The 21,888-nt window shown below is 34.4% G+C and overlaps 1 protein-coding gene and 1 long non-coding RNA gene across 2 annotated transcripts; one reads left to right on the top strand and one right to left on the bottom strand.

Moving 5' to 3' along the window:
* Positions 4,214-12,945, bottom strand: LOC109359579. The gene is made up of 3 exons (XR_002109079.1): positions 12,934-12,945; positions 12,605-12,607; positions 4,214-4,336 (listed from the first exon to the last, which is right to left on the bottom strand). It is a non-coding gene; the product is annotated as an uncharacterized LOC109359579 (long non-coding RNA).
* On the top strand, positions 6,099-10,391 carry LOC109359578 (cell division cycle 20.2, cofactor of APC complex-like). The gene is made up of 8 exons (XM_019604279.1): positions 6,099-6,346; positions 6,439-6,537; positions 7,205-7,396; positions 8,242-8,508; positions 8,599-8,701; positions 8,817-9,133; positions 9,833-9,994; positions 10,131-10,391. Exons 1-8 carry the CDS (start codon positions 6,275-6,277, stop codon positions 10,272-10,274), a joined length of 1,356 nt encoding a protein of 451 aa, XP_019459824.1. The 5' UTR covers positions 6,099-6,274; the 3' UTR covers positions 10,275-10,391.

Genomic DNA, 21,888 nt, shown 5'->3' with positions numbered 1-21,888 from the left:
TCTAGGTGTATTTTAGCCACTGATACCTAACAAAATATAGCATGATTGCATGTTTAATGGTTCTTGATCATGGTTGGTTATATGTATATCTTATGCTTCATTGGTTCATGTATAACCCTCCATGCCATTAAATCTGTCATATTGTTGTATTATGTTGGTTTAATTGATTAACCTCTTGTTTTAATCGATTAAATGCTGATAAATTTGTGCATTTGTTCAATTCTTTCATCAACTGGTTAATTAATTACATTCCCAACATTAATTGATTAATTACAGTTTGAGTTCACTTCATATCTCTTCGTAATTTTGACCAAAATTTCATTTAGTTTATCTTTTTTATAATGTCAAAAGGGGGAGAAAGGTTGATTTTTTGTTTAATGTGTGCAGGTTGTAAATAATACTAAGCTTTCGTTGTCTAGCTATGCGCTTTAACATTGAAATCAACAACCATGCATTCTGTGATCATCTTCAAGCTATGCATTAAAACAAATTTGGTGTTCAGTTTGTCATCATCAAAAAAGGGCAGATTGAAAGTGCAATGTGTCAAGAGAGCACTTAAGTTTGCCTATATTTTGATGAAGACAAATGACTTATTGAAAGCTTAAAGACAACTCAAGAAATCAACATGCCAAAAATTCAAGAGCTTCATGTCTAGACTAGAGTCTTAGATGTGTCTTAGTTATTGAGTCTAGGTTAGGTAAACCTAGATGCAAATCTCACAAAGTCTAAAAACTATCATATCATTTACATGTGACATGTCATCTAGTTTATTATATGTTCATGCATTAATCATACATGTTATTTGTGAATTTTAGGCATAACATAAAGGTAAAACATATATAGTTGATAAGTATAACATATAGGTAGTTTACCAATTAACATCTTAACTGAAAATATGCCAGTTAATCGATTAAGTAAAGCTTTAATCGATTAACGTGAAAACAGTTTTTAACAGTTTCAACAGATAACTAAAAAACAGATTTTAGTTACTCTCTAACATCCCGTTAATTGATTAACAGGCAAAATAATCGATTAACTGGGTGAAAAACAACTTTTCTATATAAACTGTATTTTCAACAGTTTTCATATACGATTTAATACATTCATTCATTCATATTAGAATTGCTAAGTTGCATGTTTTCATGTTCAATGTATGTCATATACGCAGAGAGAATTGCATGTGAGATAATATTATGCTTAGGGATTAACATGTCATCTATTGCATATTATCAAATGTGTTCATCACCCTATCTTGTTCTTGCATGTTTCTTTCATTACTGTTTAGAGATTTATTAAAGGTAGAAATTACATGTTCTTCATGATTCTGATCTTATACATGTTCATAGTAATTATGAGATTTGTAAGGGTTTATAGCTTGTTCTTTCTTGTAATATTTGAGCTATTTTAGTGCTTCACATTACTCTGTTTTTTATGTTGTTTGTGTAACAGGGAAAGTCGTCTCTTGGTGTCGTACCACCAAAGAGATCAAAGAGTCTTCACCAAGACTTGGAGGTCTTAAGTTTAGAGCATACTCTTGGCTGGGGTTGGATCGTAGCAAAAGTTTTCCTAGGCGATTGGGTAAGGTCAAACCATGGTAGAGGTTCTGGGAACTCAAGAAGGTAGCGTTCAAGGTTTTGTAGTTGGAAGTGTGTATATAAGACACATTGGTTTCAATTTTAGTAAATAAAATCTCCCGGATCAGAGGGGAGGACTGAATGTAGTTTTGCAGTAGACCGCAAAATGAACCAGTGTAAAAACCTTGTTACAGGCTGTTTCTTTCCCTTGTCTCTTTACAATTTTTAGTAGCTTTTAATTACTTATTGTAGCTAATATTTTGAATATAGTATTACTGCCAAGTAAAAATCATTTGTGTTCAAATATATCTGCTATATCATTTTTGAATAATCTGTAATTGGCTGTGTAATTGAGTCATTCATCAACTGCTAATTCTATGTGATTTAATCGATTAAGTCATAGCTGTAATCGATTAAGTGGATAATTTTCCAGAATAGGATTTTGGTGCAAATAGCGGTAAGTGGGAACCATGACTCCTATTCAACTCCCCCTCCCTTCTAGGTGTATTCTGTCACTAATATCTAACATCCTCCACCCTCTTTTGAACTGAATCTTGTAATTGGAATTGAGCTCCTCTGCCTTATCCATTTTATTACTAAATCCAAGAGTTAGGAGCCACTCCGGTAATGGAGAGAAAAGTACACCCAAAACAAGATAAAAAATATAAGAAGATTAACACTTTAATCCTTAAGATATAATGAGATGATATTCTTATCCCTATGTATATAAGTACAAAAGTGATCATTTACCTCTCTATTGATGGAGAGTATATTTTTCCTAAAAGCCAACCATCCCTAAATGAGGAAGAGATTTTGATTTTTCATGTTCTTGATGTAATGATTATACAAAAACCCGTAGTAATTGGTTAACAACAGTACACAAAAAAGTAGGAAAAAGATTTGTTAAATGTTAATTTAAAGATGTAGGAAAAGGATTTGTTAAATGTTAATTTGATCTTTAAATGATACTAAAATTTTATATCACTTTACAAAATCAACTAAATTATTGGCAAAATACACTTACATGATTAAATGATCAAATTTTGGGTTAAATTTGCTTCTAAGTGGTTTTGTAGGCTTATGATGGACAAAAGAGCATGAAATTGTGAATTTCTAAACTCAACTTGGCCACGCTTAGCACCAGATCCACGCTAAGCGAATTTGACAGCATCTGATAGCTATGCTCAATGCCACTTCCACACTTAGCACAAAAAGAGTCACGCTTAGTGCAAAAAAGAGCCATGCTTAGCGCACATCCTATATTGAGCGCCCAAATTTGAAGAATTAATCAATTAGTTACTGTCTGCAATACGCTCAGCACCGCTTCCACGCTCAGCATAATGGGTGGTGCGCTCAATACAACAAGTCACGCTCAACACAACAAGCCACGCTCAGCACAACCTGGTTCAGCCAAAGGTCACGCTCAACACAAAGCATCACGCTTAGCACAGACTAGTGCGTCTAACTGTCATGCCAAGACAGTTGGATCTCACGCTCAGCGTAGGAACAGTGCGCTGAGCGTAGAAGCCAGCATCAGAATACTATTTAAGGATCTTTAAACCATTTTACTTGTACACTACTTTCCTACTTCGAATTATACTTTGAATTTTAGTTTTTCTGTAGAGAGTTTAGCTCACTTAGTTCATTGAAACTAAGTGTAGACATCATATGTGATAATTATTACTCGATTGTGAGTGGTTCTACCACTCCATAAGTGCATTATCACTATCATTCTTGCATTGTATGGATATGAGTAGCTAAGACATTTTAGTTAGGGTTAAATATAGCACAAACTTGATGTAACAATCTTTGATTCAAATAAATTCCAAGAAGTTCATTTCCAATTTGAGTTTTGTATTTACTTAATGTTTGCTTTAGTATTGATCAACTTTTGCAAGAACATAGAATAATTGCCTAAGTTATATTTGCATGAACTCTGAACTTGTATTACTAAACAAATATTGCATTTGCTAGACATAGATCTGCTTTATTTGTCATTGCATGCATGTCACTCTTTAGTATCTAGACATAGAATTAATATTATAATTTTATAACTTTCAAACTGAATAGCATGTGTTACTAGACATGGAGGCATGTTTAAAGGTTCATATATCTGAATTTTATCATTTGATTTACTAGACATAGACTTACCTATGATAAAGTGCTAGTATAGACCAGACATTGGCGGCTAACACTTTTTAGGTGTTGCATTTTTACTCAACTTGCATATTTGCATCACTAGACAGAGGGGCATAATATTGTAAGTCGTAAATTTTATTCTTGTGCAGCAAAATCACTAGACATAGATTTTTCGTGCATAATTGACTAATTAACTAAGACATTAGCAATTAGTCATTTTGAGGTGTTTTATTTACTTGTTGTTCTAATTGGTATAAATAAAAGAATCAAAGTGAAAACTGAGAGTGGGTATAAAGTTTAACCACAACTATGTTATCATATTATAAAGTATAATCGAAGTGTTTGTGTCACACAACAAACAATCCCAAATTATTGAGGTGAGAAACAGTTTATAGTTGAAAGACTATAATTTTATAACAATTCTATGTGGAAACGATAAATTACTTTTTCTAGTTTGTGACACCAAAATTTATTTTTAATCTATTTGCTGATTTAGCAGGATTACAAACTACGGAGCTACAACAACAAGATATCCTACTACCAAAAAATATCTCTTAACACAATAATGGATGACAAGATGAATTAACATTCGGGGTACCTCCTAAAGCAGCCACTTTTTAAAACTTTGCTTCAGCAGTTTAATAAGTTAAGTTTATGCAACCACATGATTGTCTCCAATCCCTGAAATGATAATCACAAATGTCATTTACTGTTCATAGAATATTGCATTTAAACTAATTGAAATATTGATGCAGGATGCATTGGCATCATGAAAGCCAAATATTAATAATCAAATTGTTCAAGCAAGTAATGCCTTGTTTATTTGAAAAAAATCTTTGTAGTAGTTTCAGATTGTTGCTGACAATCATTTTTTCATGATGTTAAATATTTTGTTCCTTATTTATAGACTTGTGAGTCTCTTCAAAATCTTGGAATGGGTCATCATATCCATTCCTGAATGACATATGTCATCATAACTCTTGAACAGATGGTGACCGTGCTTTCAGTTTAAAAATATTTTTATTTCTTTAGTCATGCAATGTAATGACTATTTTTTCATCAATCTCTTATCAAGCTTGATGCACTAATGAAGATAGACATCAATCAAGAGTTTATATCTCGCTTTCAGTATCTCATTTAAAACAAGTACACACTTATTAAAGATTCCATCCAAAATAAGATAAACCATATTCAACTATATGCTTACCAGTGTTTTTAATTATGCGGTTAAGGTTGAGGTTATATGATTATAGTCATTGTGGTCATTGCAATGCATATTGCGTTAGTTCTGGTGTTAAATTTTTTTATTAAAAAAATATTTTGAAATTAGATGAGATTAGAGGTAGCCCAAATATAATCTAATATGATGTGACGACTCCGATATAGTTGTGTTCTAATTGATACAATAGCGATGATCAGTATAACTATAATATTATTATTATATCATGTGATTCTGTCCATATCTTAGATAGTCTTTCCTATCCACAATAACTCTCAAGGTCAGAGGCCTTTCAGTGTCATAGATCACCCCCTGTAAACTCTAGGCTGATATTCACTTACCATAATGTTTCTTTCTCATTCTTAATCCTCAATATGCTTGACCAAGTCCCTCTCACTCATAAAGGATTCTTAATCACTTTATAACAATTAACTAATTAATCATTTTCATTGTTCACAACCAATACACCTTGATCAAGTGTTCCAATAGACTCAAGTTATATTGTTAACAACTAAATATAATCAAAGGGGTGTGAGGAAAAAGGAAACAAGGATCACCACGGTAAGAATGATGAATATATAATTGTGGGTTTTTTTTTGTGTAAGTAAAAAACTAATGAATAGTATACCAATTAATATTTTAAAGATACAGGGAACTCAGATACAAATAACTTCCCATATTATTTTTTTATTATCAGGGATATCCTCTTACCTCGTGAGTAAGGAATTAATCTTTTTCGGACGGATATGTGATTATCTCTTCCAACAAGTGTCACTTTCGAAAATCGAATTCTTAACATTTTGGTCATTCTGGGAACTAGCAGGCCTTACATCACTAGACCAACAACTTGGTAGTAATAACTTAACCATATTGAATATAAAAAAGATGTATACACTACTGACAGTAGTGTAAAAAATCTTTACATTGTTGTTATATCATCTATCATTCATATTTAATTATCATTGAATTCTAAATAGAAATAATACAAATAAATGGCAAATGTTGAATGACTTATAAATCCTTAATATATATTACCTATATTTAGTAAAGTAATATATGACATATTGAAGCGTATAGTATATCATGTAACCCTACCAAAAGCAGCAGCAATTAAAAACTTAAAAACCTAACCGAGACAACACAACCCTAGAGGATAATAGTAAAAGTGGCAACCGTTGAAAAGGAAGTGAATGAATAACAAACACAAAACTGATATTTGAAAAGCAACTGTATTTGGCGGGGAAGAGAGATAACACCAAGTTTCTTCTACCGTACTTTGAATTTTCCATTACTTTCTCTTACTTTTTTCATCTTCTTCTTGAAAATAACAATAACAATAATAATGTGGAATCTTGATTGTGATTGGTACTCTCCCAAACGCCTCCTCAGCAGTCCCACACATTATGATTTCCCAGTACTTCATCACCAAATTCAATCCTTCTTTCCTTTTTTACAATTTTTGTAGCATACACTTATTCATATCTTTTTTTTCCTTTTATGGTGAAGGGTGATCGTTTCATACCCAACAGGAGTTTGATGGATCTTGATCAAGCCCAAAGTTTGCTCACAAACACTACTAACAAATCTCAAAATATTCAATTCAGTGTATGTATGATATGAAATATGATCTATTTCTCTCTCTCTTTTTTTCTTTTCTCACTTTAATTTGGTCAAAAATTAATTTTTTAAGCCCTTAAGGTTGTTGGGTAAGTTGGGAGATTCTCAAGTTGTCATTTTTTGAATGCCCAACAAGTAATTTTGATGTTCTTGTATTTTTTGAATAAGAAACCAAATTCCACAAAATGTGTGTTTTTCTTGCATATGGACTATTTGCTGCTTCAGAAATTAGTGTTCTTGTTTGAATGCTTATTTTCCTCACTTTATGTATAAGTGGTATTCAGTGTTATAAATTACGGTTTTGTTCACAATGACAGTCACAATTGTGGTTACTGCAATTCAGGCCATTGCATGTGAATTGTTTTGTAATTAAAAAAATATTTTTGAATTTGATGCGACCGGATACAGCCTGATGTGACCCAAATGCGGTTCAATGCAGCTCGATGTGTCCGCATCATTGTGATTTTGTGCCACATCTTAATTGCGGTTGCGATAGTCATCCCAAGTCTCAACCATACTATTGTGACTGGATCACATGAAATGATATGCAATTTTAATCACTGCTGGTATTGTTAAATTTAGAGAGGTGTTATGAGGTTTTTGAGGCATTGTCTTATTATTATTACTAATAATTTTGCTTGTACTATGATGACAGGAAAAGTATAGAGAGATAATAGATGGAAAATTGAATTTGAACTCAGAAGGTAAAGCATTTAGGATGTTAGTTTTTAGGGGAAGCCCAAAATCAAGTAGAAAATCGATTCGTCATATTGATGCAATGCGAGAAGAAGAGGCAGTGGCATTTCAAAACAGTAGCAAGCAACATCACCGTCGTCAAATGCCTAAGGTTTTGTTCATATGATCAATATTCTTCCTTCCAGTATTGCTTTTATAATCTGGTTTCAACCTACTTCATGTGATTAATCTGTTGATTTGTTAAAAAAGAAAAAGTTGATGTTTTGTTTTAGAGAAAGAATATCCATCTATGCAAAATGTACCTTAATGTTTCTCTCACACCATGCATTTGATCATAGAGATTCGATAAATTTTTAAATTGGCTGTCGACTGCCTAATACAGCCTTCACCTTTTATTCAGGCTTAGGACCGACTATGTATAGCATCAAGCCTACTATTTCCCAGGCAACGATGATTTACTTTCCCTAATTGATGGGACAAAGGCTTGGTTGTTATAGTTAGTTGTTGTTGTACCATGCACTTGATCAGCATTCCTCAAGTTTAACCATTTGGGGGGGAAATAGTGGGTAGTGAATTTTGCAAATATAAAGTTTCATCTTGAATGTGATGTTTCTCTGCATATGATTGAAGAATTGATGCAATAATCAAATTAAGACTAAAAATTGACCTCCTTTGCAAAATATTTAAGCCCATTTTCATTTGAAGAACATTCATATTTGGTTAAGGAGTAGACCTATTAACCTGTGACTATTGTACTGTTATGTATGTAATTTTTCTACTTAGGGTGGATAGGACATAAATCATGAGTTTAATATGTCATGTTATGAGTAATAGCTCCAAAGAACACAAAGGTTAATGATTTTGTGTACTGCCTGCAATTTCCTTCCTCTTGAAGGGGCAATGAGCAAGTGTTGTTAACTATTCACATAAAAGAAGAAGGAATCTTAACTTGTTTATTTCACTCTGATTGGATAAACTGAACAACTATGCTTGCAGAGAGAAGTAAGGGTATTAGATGCACCACATATTGTAAATGATTACTACACAAACATTCTGGATTGGGGGAAAAACAACACTCTTGCTGTTGCATTGGGCTCGGAAATGTACCTTTGGAACGCAAATAATCGCAACGTATCGAAATTGTTCGAAGCTAATGACAACGATCGACCTGCTAGTGTTGCCTGGTCAGAGAATACCAAATACATAGCAGTAGGATTTTTGCACTCAAAACTTCAACTCTGGGATGCTGAGACTTCCAAGCCAGTATGCATCTCTATCTATGACTTCTCTAAGATCAATAAGTACTTATACACTGTGTTAGCCTTAACTTGAAGTTTTTATCTTTACTTTTAGATAAGAGATTTAGAAGGTCATAGTAAAAGGGTAGCAGCCATTGCATGGAATGGTCAAATGTTAACTTCTGGAAGCCATGACAAATCTATAATCAATCATGATGGTAATTTAGTTATTCTTTTCTACTCTTTAGATGCATAAAGAATATGAAAAGCTATATTTATTGATGAATTGAGATAATATAACATGTAGCTATTTTTTTATGTCCTTGTAAACAGTTAGAGCAAGAAGAAATGTGATTTGTCAGGTGAAAGGTCACAGAGCAGAAGTTTGTGGTTTAAAATGGTCAAGAAGGGGAAACATGTTATCAAGTGGTGGTAATGAAAATCATATTTATGTATGGGACTCAACTAAAATGAGTTCATCCAAATACTTGCACTGTTTTAAGGAACATTGTGCTGCAGTCAAGGCTCTAGCATGGTGCCCTTATGATTCTGATATACTTGCTTCTGGAGGTGGCACAGAAGATAAATGTATTAAGTTATGGAATGTACGTAAGGGAACCTGCATTTGCAGCATCGATACCGAAGCTCAGGTAAGATAGACAATTTGTTTCTTCTGTTTTTTATAATTCAATGTCTTGTTCTTCTAGGCATGGTTTAAATTTAAATACCACTTGGCTACTCATCTCATAACCAATTCGTTTTGAGATGAAACTTTAAAATGGTATTATAGTCAGAGTCCAACTTTTTTTCCAGTTGTCTTGGGGAAAAAGATACTCTTTAATCATGGGTCAGAAGTAACATTTCGCCTGGTCCGGCAGGTTTCTGGGCAAGGGGCATGTTGGGAAGTAAGTCCCACATTGCCTACCTCGTTATCCTAGACATGGTTTAAGTACTTGTTAGGCTACTCCTCCTAATTGGTTTTTTGAGATGGAACCTCAATACTTATCTACTAATTGAGCTTGATAAGGATTAAGAATCGAGTTTAAAATCTATGCACTGACAGTGTAAAGTTTTTTACATTGTCAGCACATCATCTACCATTGATTTGTAATACTTTTGTTTGAAAGTCAATACTAGCAAACAAATGAATGGTGGAGATTTGCTGACAGTTAAAAATCACTTACACTGTCATTGTACACATATTAAATCCTTAAGAATTTCTATTCAACAGAAAGAACTAGCCACCATTGTTTGAATTGAATCACTATTTACTCCTTTGACATATGCATGCATTACTGATTGATAGAAAGATGCACCTAATTATTGCAGTAATCTGGTATTATATGCAGGTATGTGGATTAGAATGGAATAGACATCACAAAGAGATATTAAGTGGCCATGGCTTTAGTACAAGTACACTACAGAATCAACTTTGTCTGTGGAGGTACCCTTCAATGACTAGAGTGGGAGGCTTGGACGGTCATGCTTCCAGAATCCTGCATCTATCTCAGGTATGCCGCAAATCATAATCTAGCACAGTCGGCAACATGGATCGAGTAACATCCTATCATAAATAATGTTTGTTGACAAAGCATTGATATGTAAACTTTTCCTAATCGTTTCACCAATATGATTCTTTCTATGCAGAGCCCAGATGGGTTAACGGTAGTGTCAGCTGGGGCAGATGAGACTCTTCGCTTTTGGGATGTTTTTGGGCCACCTGTTAATGATACCCCAGAGATGTCAAATCTGGATAATCTGTTGTCACTTAAGATATCTCCAATAAGATGATGAAAACAAATTAGTTTTGTTCCGTTTAGGTTGTATTCTTTTGTGTAATTAGTATATTCACTTTCCTTATTACAGAAGTTATTTTTTAGTTTAATAGTGTACATGATTTTTTGAGAGAAGTACATAATTTGGAGAACATAGTTGGCATTTGAAATTTGAAAAGTAGATGTTACCATCTAAGGTCAAACTTAAGAATGTGTAAATGCTGCAATGTGACAGTTGATTCTGTTTACACGGTTTCTACGCTTGTTCTTTGATTTTGACCAATGTTATTAAACTCGAACCGATCAATGACTAACTAAAAGAAATTTGCCATATACCTACGAACGTTTATAATAATAGCTAATATAACTGTTGGTATAGACATAATATACCTGTGGACCTACGATAAATAGTAGCTATAAGTATAATATAACTACAAATGTCTAGATTTATAACTATATGTATTAGTGACATATAACTTATACCTACATAAATATTGTCTGACTGTCAATATATGCTATAAGAATGGATTCAAGACCTCTCGATATTGTTTAACTTGAACCTGATCAGATACAACTTCTTTCCTTAACAAATAGTCTTCTCCTTCTTCTTCAAACTGTGAACCCTAGCCTTATTCTCCCAAACACGATAATTAATTTCTTTCCCCTTCTCTCACACGCTTCTTGTTATTGACTTATTGAGCTCTCATTTCCCCCCGCCATTAACGCCACATTCACCGTCCAGAACCTCTCGAATGCTTCACCGTTCTAATACAGAGTCATTTCGAAGGGCAATCCAGTGAATATCCCGAATGGAACCTGGCTCACTGGTAGTTTTAATCTCACCAGTGATTTTCGCATCTCAGGTTCTAACACATAGTTGTTATTCTCGCATCTCTGGTTCTTTGTTTCTTAATAAATACACGTTTTTTATCTTTGACTTCATGTGTGTTTGGTTCTCGGGTTTGATATGGTTTATGTATCTATTCTAGTATTCTAGTATTGCTATTTTCCTCCACTCAACAATGTCAAAGCCTAGGATGTAGGACCAGGGAAGTGCCAAATTATTGGAGACAATGGTAATCTGGAACTGGTTTGAATAACATTAAAATGATCCCACATTTTCTTGTGGCGTACTGGTATTTTCTGTTTTCAATTTGGCAATTAAGAGCAAGTGTTCTTTGCAATTAAACATAAAAGTATATAGAAAGGAATTATTCAAAGTGATTCTCTCTGCATTGCTTATAGAAAGGAAGGTGAGACTTTTATGAATGCTTCCTACATCTTGCCCCTCATTGTAAGTCATTATGGAGGTCTCAACTCTTTTTAATGTGCTTTATAGGGTCAATAGATTAAGAATTTAAAGATGGATCATTTTTTTTTTGAATCTCAACCATGTCTGATGTCTCAACTCTTGAGTATTGAAATATCATGTATGGCAAATAATTGGTGATTGATAATGGAAAGTAATTCGCTCTTTATCTCGAGTATTTAAATATCTTAGACCTCTTTCCTTCTGCAAAATATGAGTAATACTCTTTATTTAGCGTGTTGAACTCCTTGTTTAGCATCTTCACCTTAGCACTTGAATTTCTTGATGCCAAACAGACCGAATTATCTCATGAAATTGATTATTTGCATTCCACATATTGAAAAGTCTAGAATAGCTTTTATCCTTGCTAATCCCCTCAACCTAATTAGCACATGGCTATGATCTGACATGCCTTTTGGTAAGAAAGTTGTTTTAGCATCAAGGCATCATTAGATCCATAAATCATTCACCAACACTCTATCAAGTTTGCACAACATCCTCTTATCCCTTTCCTTTCTGTTATCCTAAGTGTATAAATTACCCCTCAATCACATGCTCAGAAGCAATGTGTCTTAAATACATGCTGCACAAAAGGTTGCAATTGAGGGATTTAAGAAGTTACCTTATGAAGCCTCAGAGGTTACTACCTCAATTTATAACTCAATTATGCTTGTTATTGTGCTTATGTCAAATATGTAAGATTGAGATGACAACTAAGAGGGGTGCATTAGTTGTTTAAAAACTATGACAAATTTTTCTGCAAAATTCAAGAGTTAGTAGCAGCGGAAAAGTTATGTAGAAAATATCAAGTAAATTTAAGGAGTTGAGGGAGAAGAGAGTACACAGAGATTTTATACTGGTTCACATTCTTATCCACCGAAAGCTATGTCTAGTACTCTTGCAGTACAAGAGATTTCTTCACTAGATATTAAGATTAGCAATTACAATTTTTCACCCCGAGATTTCCTTGTATCTTACTCACTCTCTAATACTTATATCACTCTTTCGAAAACACCATTTCCAAGTGACTTATCCACTTTCTTATCACACCCTTGTGAAGGAAAGTAATTCAATATTTTGAATGAAGAAAATGTTAACTATGACAAGTATTGCCTTTACAAGATTTGAAACTATAAACTCTTGCAATCCAATAACTCTTTGTATACTTTAGTATTAATGCTCAAAAGGTTTGAATAACTTGAAACAACACCTAAGTTAACTTTAGAAAATATGTTTTGAAAGTTATGAACAAGTTGTAAGAAGTGTAGAGCAAGTATTTCAGAAAAGTTTAGATTGTGTATATGAGTTATATGTTACGAATTATGAGTTTCAATGCCTTTATATAGACTTTCCAATCAGCCATAACACATCTATGAAAAGGTATGAATTGATTAGAATGAAGTCATTTCGTTTGGGTTGAAAATTGTGTAGTTTGAATCTGAAAACTAGTGTAACAACTCTCAGTAATCGATTACCTAATAGATGTAATCGATTACCCAAACATTCTGTCAAACTGAGTATTTGATTTTCACAGGCTGCGATTACCCAATTGTTCTGTCCAACAGACTAATTGTTTACTGTGTTGTGTAATCGGTTACTCAAAAGGTGTAATCGATTACCCTGATCAATTTTTGTTGGGTAACTTATTTCTCACTCATGTAACCTGTTACTTAGTTCTGGTAACCTGTTACTTAGTCACAATAACCAGTTACTTAGATCTAGTAACCTGTTACACAGTATTTTGAAAATTGTTTTCATTTATACTTGTATAATTGTATTTATCAATTTTCTTTTAAAATACTTTTAAATGTTAATACTAATTGTATATTTAGAGTATAAGGATAGAAGTACCTAAAAACTTAGATTCTAAATTCTTGAAGATTTGTCTTTATTATCTTCATAAGTATTATTTTTTTTCTTTTTTTATGTGATGTTGATGTTTTTATCAAAACCGTGTCAAAATCAGGAGCAAGATCTTCTTCACAATCTCCCACTTTTTGATGATGACAAACCAATATCTTCTTGACAGTGCAGTTCTCTGAGAGTAACATACTTTATGATATTCTGACTTGTCTTGAGTATGCTCCCCCTATTTTGTATGTTTCCCCTTTGATTTGGAGTTATATGCCTAAAATAATTTTAAACAGAAAATACATTCTCCCAACTTTTCTCCCATTTTTGACTTCATCAACAAGAAGAAAAACCAAGATAATATATATATAGCATACAATATATATATATATAGCAAACATAAAAGTAATCATAAAGGTAACATAACATAGCAGTAAATTAAAAGATGTTCGTACAAAGATCAAACATAATTAGAAAAACAACGAAAACAAGAATTTGTCCACAATTATGCAACATTACAAAGAGAAATCCTAGACAACAAATGTTCTAAGACTCAGGCTCAATGCTATCATCGTCAAGGTCAATGATATTGATCTTTTAAGAAAGACGTTGAAGCTCGAATTGGACTTGTTGATTCTGAGCGTCAAGAGCATCCATCCGATTAGAGATGTAGCCTCGAAGAGAGAATAACTAGGGATGGCAACGGGCGCGGGCGGGCACAGGTAGTGCTTTCCCATGCCCAAACCCGTAATATTTGCGGGTACCCGTGCGAGTAGCGGATATTTGCAGGTACCCAACGAGTTTTTAATTTTAATTATATATTTATATAATTTTTAATAATCAATATGTACAAATAATTGTTACATAAATAATATGATATTTATATGATAAATTTATGATCATAGTTAAATATGTATAATTTATTATGAAATATAATTAAGTATATGATATATAATCTTAAAATAATAATAAATATATATAAAAATTTAACTAAAAACTAAATATATAAATTTGCGGGTAAGCGGGGCGGATATCACAAAACCCGCTCCCGCCCATAAGCTATTATTGCGGGTACCCGTTGCGGGTATTTTCACGGGTACCCACGGGTCGGGTTTTTTGCCATCTCTAAGAATAACTCATTCATGATCATCTAATTTGTAGGCATGGTAGCAGATGTAGAAGACTCAACATGAAACTCATAAGGTTGATATTTAGGAGGGTTAGCAGAGATATTTGCATTTGGATTAACAGGTGCAGCCTTTCTATCACTTTGATGCTTATAGTATCTATCAATGGGATCTCAAAAGAAGCCCATTTTACGGATTACATCCACATCGATCTTACTATTGTGTGCATCAAGTGTGACTTTGCATTCACCAGCAGTGGATACACCAAAATGCTCAAGTACTTTGGTAATGAAGATTGCATAAGGAAAAGGATTGTGAGTCTCTCGAACATACCACATATGTCTCATTAATGTGTTAGCCCAATTGATTGAAAGGTTATGCTTAAGAGCATACATCAATTGCAGTTCCATGTCATTGATTTGAGAATGATTTGAATATTTTGGAAGAATGACATAATTCAAAAAGTAATGAAGCAAACGATCTTCGAGATTGAGATTTTCTACAACAAGGATATCTCTACTCTTTACAGCTTCACCTAAAGCAAGTTGCTTACACATTTCTATTTCCCTTTTAGAGAATCTACACATAGAGTAGTATAACTTTTTTCTATCATAATTATCTCATTCGCATACAAGACCGAAATCTTTTATGCTACCTTGAGAATGTATGTTACAGCATATTGAACTGAAGGTCTTCACATCTAAGACAGTTTATTTTCCTTTCACATAGGATGTTAGACGACTTTTCCTAAAGTTCAAGTTGAAGTAAAATACTTTAACAAGTTCAAGATACTAGGCATTTGATTTCTCACAAAAATAAAAAAGATCTTGTTATCTTAGAAGAGTATGGAAATGAAAATCTTCAAATTCAAAGTTACTGATATTACCATATTTAGGAGCAAAGATGAAGCGTCCAAGAAAATGCTATGAGAAAACTTCGCATTGTTCATCATTTGCGAGAAGATGTGCCAAATCCAAAGGATTAGCCTCAGAAGATGAAGCTCCTTGCTTCATGTGAGAGACACTGGTACGTTGCTTCTTAGCTCTTGATGATGAAGCCATTGATTTAGTTTTGAAAAAGTTAGGTTTTGAGGTTTGAGAGATTTGAGAATTTTTGATTAAGGCCACTAAACACGAAACCTATGGAATAAAAATGTTTAGTATTGAGAATGTAATATGAAACGAGTCAAAAATCACACAAATCAGATCAAAAATGAAGATTTTAGAGAAAATCTAGGGTAGACACAAAATGAAGGTTTGAGGAAGAAAAAGAAGTGTTTGAAAAATGAAGAAAGAAACTTAAATACTGGTCAGATTAATCGATTACTCAAGGTAGTAATCGGTTACTCAACATAAAAAAACTCCCAGATTTCAAACAGACATCTTAGGTAATCGATTACAGAGAGGGTAATCGGTTACTGAAGATTCCTGCTCATTGCCGTAATCGGTTACTCTCCAGAGTAATCGGTTACTGAACCCAAAATTTTGAATTTTCAGGCATACTGATGCCTGATAATCAGTTACTGATCATATGTAATCGATTACATACCCAAAAATTTGAAAATTTTGAATAGAATTAAGAAATTTTAAGTACAAGTAGGCATAATATAATTACAATGAAGCAAACATATAATCATGAATAAGCATTTAAGACAAGTAGGCTTCATCAAGTATGTCTAATTCACATATAATTTTATAGAAAAGATCTTTTGCCAAGGGTTTAGTGAATATATCTACTAGTTAGTCATGAGTATCAACAAATTCTACAGACACATCTTTCTTTTGGACATGCTCCCTAAGGAAGTGATGTCTTATATCTATGTATTTGGTTCTAGAATACATTAATGGATTCTTTGTGAGATTTATAGCATTAGTATTGTCACATTTTAGGGGAATGTATCCTAAGTCTAAGCTATAATATCATAATTGTTGTTTAAGCCACATCATTTGGGCACAACAACTACCTACTGCTATGTATTCTGCCTCACCAATACTTAGGACAACACAGGCTTGTTTCTTGCATGACCATGAGACAAGTGCATTTCCTAATATATGACAAGTATCACTTGTATTTTTCTCTCAATACATTATATCAGGTCTACTAGCAGTTAAATACAGTAAGGAATCAATCATACCTCGACCCTTTGATATATCAATGTATTTTACAGCTTCATTTATATCAATGTATGTACTAGAACCCATAGGAGTGGCAATTGGCTTGCAGTCATCCATTTCAAATCTTTTCAGTAAGTCTCTGCAACATTTGGATTGACTCACAAAAATACCATCCTCGAGTTGTTTGATTTGTAATCCAAGGAAGTAATTTAATTTCCTCATCATAGTCATTTCAAACCCCCCTTGTATGATTTTGCCAAAATCACTACACAAAATCAAATTAGTAGAACGAAAAATAATATCATCTACATATATTTGAACGAGAAGAGTATGATGATTTATTCTCTTAATAGAGAGTGTATTGTCGACCTTTCCTTTGGTAAAATATTTTTCAAGTAGAATGTTTGTTAGACGATTGTACTAAGCACGAGGAGCTTGCTTTAAGCCATAGAAGGTTTTCTTTAGTTTATAAACATGAGAGGGATGTTTGTAGTCTTCAAAACCTGGAGGTTGTTTTACAAACACTTCTTCTCTTATATAACCATTTAGAAAAACACTCTTTACGTCCATTTGATATAAATGAAAATTTAAAGAGCAAGCATATGCAAGTAACAACCGAATAGCTTAAAGTCTAGCAATAAGAGGGAAGGTTTCTTCAAAATCTATTCCTTCTTCCTGATTGTATTCTTGTGCTACCAGTCTAGCTTTATTTCTAACAATAATTTCATTTTCATCTGATTTATTACGAAATACCCAACATGTTCCTATAACATGCCTATTATCTGGTTTAGGAACAAGTTCCCAAACTTCATTTCTCCCAAATTGGTTCAACTTTTCCTGCATAGCAAGAATCCAGTGTTCATCCTCAATTGCATCATCAATCTTGGAAGGTTCTATTTGAGAAATGAAAGTCATTTTTAAACAAGCATCATTTAGCTTTAAACGAGCAGTGACACCCTTACTTATATCTTCAATGATGTTGTTAATAGGATGGTCTCTATGAGTTCTCAATTCCTTGGATAAATCAGAATGAATATGCTCTTCTTGATAAGATAGAGTATCATCCATTTTCAAATGCTCAGTATTGGTTGTTGTATTGGTAAAAGAATCATCTTTTAAAGGGGAACTTGGCAAGTCATCTTCATCAAGAGTTAACACATCTTTTATTATAGGATTGGTTTCATCAAAAGACACATGAATAGATTCTTCCATGGCTAGAGTTCTTTTATTGAAAATTCTGTAAGCTTTACTCGTAAGAGAGTAGCCTAGGAAGAGTTCTTCATAAGCTTTTGCATCAAATTTGCCTAAATTATCTTTACCATTATTTAAAACAAAACATTTACAACCAAATACATGCAAATGAAAAATGTTTGGTTTTCTATCCTTAAAGAGTTCATAGAGGGTTTTCTTGAGAATTGGTCTTATAAGAACTTTGTTTGAAACATAACATTTCATACTAACTACATCAGCCCAAAAGTATTTTGAGAGGTTAGTTTTGTTAAACATTGTACGAGCAAGTTCTTCTAAGGACCGATTCTTTCTCTCTACAACACCATTTTGTTGTGGTGTTCTAGGAGCATAAAAATTGTTATTGATACCCAAATCACCACATAATTCTTCAAAAGAAGCATTTTGAAATTCTCCCCTATGATCACTTCTTATAGCAGCGCTTTTCAGAGGTTTTTCATTTTGAACTATATTAGCATATTTGCTAAAAGCGTTGAATGCCTCATTCTTAAGAACTAAGAATAGAGTCCAAGTATATCTTGAATAATTGTCTACTATAACGAGCATAACAATTACCATCATAACTTTTGGTCCTTGAGGGGCCAAATAAGTCCATGTGTAGTAACTGCAATGGTCTATTGGAAGAAACCATATGTTTAGGTTTGAAAAAGGTTTTTGTTTGTTTACCCATTTGACAAGCACTACATAGTGTTAGACACTTGTATCCTTAGTAACCGAAAAAGAAAGTAATTTGAAGAAGAAATGCCCCTGACACAGAATCCAATTGGTTCTGCTAGGGTTCTAAAGAGAGTTTTTAATGAAATTGAGGTAGAAGTTTACAAGAGAATGGAGGATCCCTCGATCCTACTCCACTGATTCCACAATCAGTTGATTAACACTCAAAAACTAACTTCCCCTCTAACAATATTCTTCTATTTATAGACTGCCCCTCCCCTAACTGATTTAACTACCCAATGGTAGGAAAAGGAAATTTTATTATTCTAACCAAACTTTCCTTTTTCCTCTTTTATATACATTAGTAACCCTTGGCGTGGTATGAGTCTTATCAATACCCTCCCCTAAAAGTCTTAACTTGTCCTCAAGTTGAAAGTTGGGGAACCTATCTTGTATAGTTGTTGTTGTTTCCCAAGTAGCCTCATGTTCTGGTAGTTCTTGCCACTTCATTGGAACTTCTATGTTACCCTTACTATCTTCCCTCTTCTCAATGATGGTTTCTGGGAGCACATCCAGCTCTAGTTCCTCATTCAACATAGGAGGGAGAGGTTGAGGTTGTTGATGTGGCTTTAGAGCTTTCTTCAATAGATATACATGGAAAACTGGATGAATTATGGAGTGTGCAGGCATGTCTAAGTGATAAGCTACAAGCCCAACCTTTTTAACCACCTCACAAGGCCCATAATATCTGGGAGCTAGCTTAGCAAAAGGCCTAGAAATGAGGGATTTCATCTTATAATGCTGTAGTTTGAGATAAACCCAATCTCCTACCTCAAACTCTAGGGACCTCCTATGCTTGTCAGCATATTGTTTCATCAGATTTTGGGCTTTAGCCAAATTATCCCTGAGTTCTAGAATGCCATCCCTTTGAGTGCACAACTTGTTGACCTCTTCTACCCTGGAAGGAATTGCCCCAGCCTTGACCAATAGAGGAGCCTCTCTACCATAAAGTGCCTTGAAGGGTGTCATGCTTGCTGATCCATTGTAATTGGAATTGAACCAAAATTTTGCCCAGTGCAACCACCCTAACCATTGTTTAGGTTTTGGCCCTACAAAACATCTGAGATAAGTCTCCAAACACCTATTGGTTACCTCTGTTTGGCCATCTGTTTGGGGATGGCATGAGGTACCTAGTTTCAGTTGAGTTCCCGCCATCCTAAACATCTCTTTCCAAAACTGGCTCAAAAAAATAGGGTCCCTATCTGATACAATGGTAATAGGAAATCCATGCAATTTAACCACCTCCTTTATGAACAAAGCAGCCACATCTTTTGTTGAAAAAGGGTGCCCTAAGGCAAAGAAATGAGCATACTTTGTAAGCATGTCCACTACAACATAAATGGTGTCCCTTCCCTTCACCCTAGGTAGCCCTCCTATGAAATCCATAGAGATATCCATCCAAACCTGTTGAGGAATAGGCAGAGGTTGGAGTAGCCCTGCAGGGGTTAAAGTTGAGTACTTACTTCTCTAGCAAATGTCACAATTCTCCACAAATGCCTTAATGTCAGCCTTCATCTCCTCCCAGAATAAGAAGCTAGAAATCCTCTTATAAGTCCTGAAGTACCCTGAATGCCCCCTTGTAGGAGTTTCATGACACTCTGAAATAATGAGGGGAATCCTATTGGACTTCCTAGATAGCAACAATCTATCCTTATTATACAGAATCCCCTTCCTTAATTCAAAAACAGGGTGAGCCTTAGGTGAAATAGTCAAGGCATGCATCATTTTGTTCCACTTAGGGTCCAGTTGTAACTCCTGAAGCCAATCTTCCATCTCCTCATTGTTCAACACAGAAATGGTTGAATACATCATTCTCCTAGAAAAAGCATCTACTGCAGAATTATCCTTGCCTGGTTTGTATTGGATTTCAAAATCCAGCCCAACCAACTTGACTATCCACTTAAATTGCTCATCTGAAAACAACCTTTGCTCAGTGAGAAACTTTAGGCTTCTTTGATCTGTTCTGATAATGAAATGCCTCCCCATAAGATAGTGCCTCCATTTCTGAATAGCTTGAACAAGGGCCATTAATTCCCTTTCATAAACTGATTTTTGCTGGGCCTTCATAGATAATCCCCTGCTCCAGAAGGCCAGGGCCTCCCCTCCTACATCAAGACAGCCCTCAATCCTTGACTAGAGGCATCAGTTTCTATCACAAATTGCTTATTGAAATTAGGAGCAGCCAACATAGGTAACTCCATCATGGCAGTCTTCAACCCTTCAAAAGCAAGAGTAGTTTCTAGAGTCCATATGAATGAGTCCTTTTTGAGGAGGTCAGTCAAAGGTTTGGCTAAACTTCCATAATTCTTCACAAACCTCCTATAATACCCTGTTAACCCAAGAAATCCTCTCAAGCCCTTAATGTTGTTGGGTTGATGCCAAGTCCTCATAGCTGCCACCTTAGACTTGTCAGCAGCCACCCCTTCTTCTGAGATAACATGCTCTAGATACTCAATACTAGCTTGGCCAAAACTACACTTCTTCTTGTTAGCTTGTAGGATGTTCTGTTGCAACAGGACCAATACATCCTTGAGGTGCCTGATGTGTGAATCTAAATCAGGGCTATACACCAAGATATCATCAAAGAAGACTACAGTAAATTTTCTCAGAAAAGGCTTTAAAATTTCATTCATGAGAGACTAGGAGGTGGAAGGGGCATTAGTCAGCCCAAAGGGCATGACTAAAAACTCATAATGGCCCTCATGAGTTCTAAAAGCAGTTTTTCCCACGTCCTCTGGCCTCATTCTTATCTGGTGGTACCCTGACTTTTAGTCCAGCTTGGAAAACACTCTAGCACCACCTATCTCATCCAGATGTTCTTCAATTAAGGGGATAGGGAACTTATTAGGGATAGTGATTCTGTTGAGTGCCCTATAGTCTACACAAAACCTCCACCCTCCATCCTTCTTTCTTACCAAGATGATAGGGCTAGAGTAGAGGCTTATACTTGGTCTTATCACCCCAGCCTCTAGCATTTCAGCCATTAATCTTTCTATCTCAGACTTCTGATAGTAGGGACACTTATAGGGCCTTAAATTGGGTATTTCAGCCCCATCTTTTAGGTGTATGGCATGATCATGGCTTCTAGCTGGAGGTAATCCTTGATGTCCTGGAACACCTCTGTATACTACTGTAAAACTTCTTCTATCCTTGGAATAACCACCACTTCTGGACTTACCACCTCAGATGATTCACACTGGAGCATCAACCCTTCTCCTTCATTTAGCAACACCTGCTTGAAAGCTCCTAAGGACAATTTTGTTCTAA

This window comes from Lupinus angustifolius, chromosome LG11 (genome assembly GCF_001865875.1).
Source record: "Lupinus angustifolius cultivar Tanjil chromosome LG11, LupAngTanjil_v1.0, whole genome shotgun sequence".
NCBI classification, from domain to species: Eukaryota; Viridiplantae; Streptophyta; class Magnoliopsida; order Fabales; family Fabaceae; genus Lupinus; species Lupinus angustifolius.
This window is presented reverse-complemented; position numbering and strand designations above follow the sequence as displayed.

Excerpts from the sequence above, each read along its gene's own strand:
- LOC109359578 (XM_019604279.1), top strand. The coding sequence starts at position 6,275 with ATGTGGAATCTTGATTGTGATTGGTACTCTCCCAAACGCCTCCTCAGC. Across the intron at positions 7,397-8,241 it reads ACCGTCGTCAAATGCCTAAG|AGAGAAGTAAGGGTATTAGA; the intron begins GTTTTGTTCATA and ends CTATGCTTGCAG. Across the intron at positions 8,702-8,816 it reads ATCTATAATCAATCATGATG|TTAGAGCAAGAAGAAATGTG; the intron begins GTAATTTAGTTA and ends CCTTGTAAACAG.